The sequence below is a fragment of the Microtus ochrogaster genome, chromosome 10, assembly GCF_000317375.1.
Source record: "Microtus ochrogaster isolate Prairie Vole_2 chromosome 10, MicOch1.0, whole genome shotgun sequence".
Lineage (NCBI taxonomy): Eukaryota > Metazoa > Chordata > Mammalia > Rodentia > Cricetidae > Microtus > Microtus ochrogaster.
In genome coordinates this window covers 80,894,949-80,895,573 of record NC_022016.1, presented here as the reverse complement: position 1 = coordinate 80,895,573, position 625 = coordinate 80,894,949, and the positions used below count along the sequence as shown (strand labels likewise).

The 625-nt window shown below is 47.5% G+C and overlaps 1 protein-coding gene across 1 annotated transcript in view; it reads left to right on the top strand.

Annotated features, from left to right (window-relative positions):
• Dnajc11 (DnaJ heat shock protein family (Hsp40) member C11) overlaps positions 1–625 on the top strand; it is a 51,158-nt gene that overhangs the window by 21,011 nt on the left and 29,522 nt on the right. Inside the window, exon 3 of the mRNA XM_005353666.2 lies at positions 139–212. Within this exon, the coding sequence (XP_005353723.1) occupies positions 139–212 (74 nt within the window). The remainder of the gene's footprint in view (positions 1–138; positions 213–625) is intronic.

Below are 625 nucleotides of genomic sequence, written 5' to 3'. Positions count from 1 at the left end.
AAAAAAAATAAAAAAAAGGAAGGGAGACTAGCAAGGAAAGGAAGGCGGAAGCTTACCTCGTGTACACTGGGTTTTCAGAACTGAAGGGGAAATTTTCTGTGTGAAATGCTTGATTTTTTTTTTTTCTTTTTATTGCAGTGCTTAGCGATCCCCAAACAAGGGCCATCTATGACATATATGGGAAGAGAGGCCTGGAGATGGAAGGATGGGAGGTAAGAGACATTGAGCCTGGGGAGCTAGAAGCAGGAGGAAGTGCAGCACCACGGCTGTCCCCTAGGGGCCTGTGAGAGCACCTTCCGCTCTACCCCTGCCTCTACCCCTGCCTGATAGCAGAAGTGTGGCAAGCCATTCACTTCTTTGTGTTTCCGTGTTACCTGAAGAATAAAGTTCTATAGAAAAGTGAGCATGAAAATTAATTGTATTGTAAGACCCCAAACTGCTGCGGAGTGTGTAGGTGTTCTTCCCCAATCTTACCCAGAGACTGGTGTGTGAGTGCCTGTGGGATCCTGTCAGACGTTAGTGACCATGCGAATGGTGCCAGTTTCCTGTTGACCTCATGCTCTGTCTGTCCCTTCTGACCCCAACATGAAGCCCGTCTAAGGCTTGAGGTATGATGGGAAGAAAG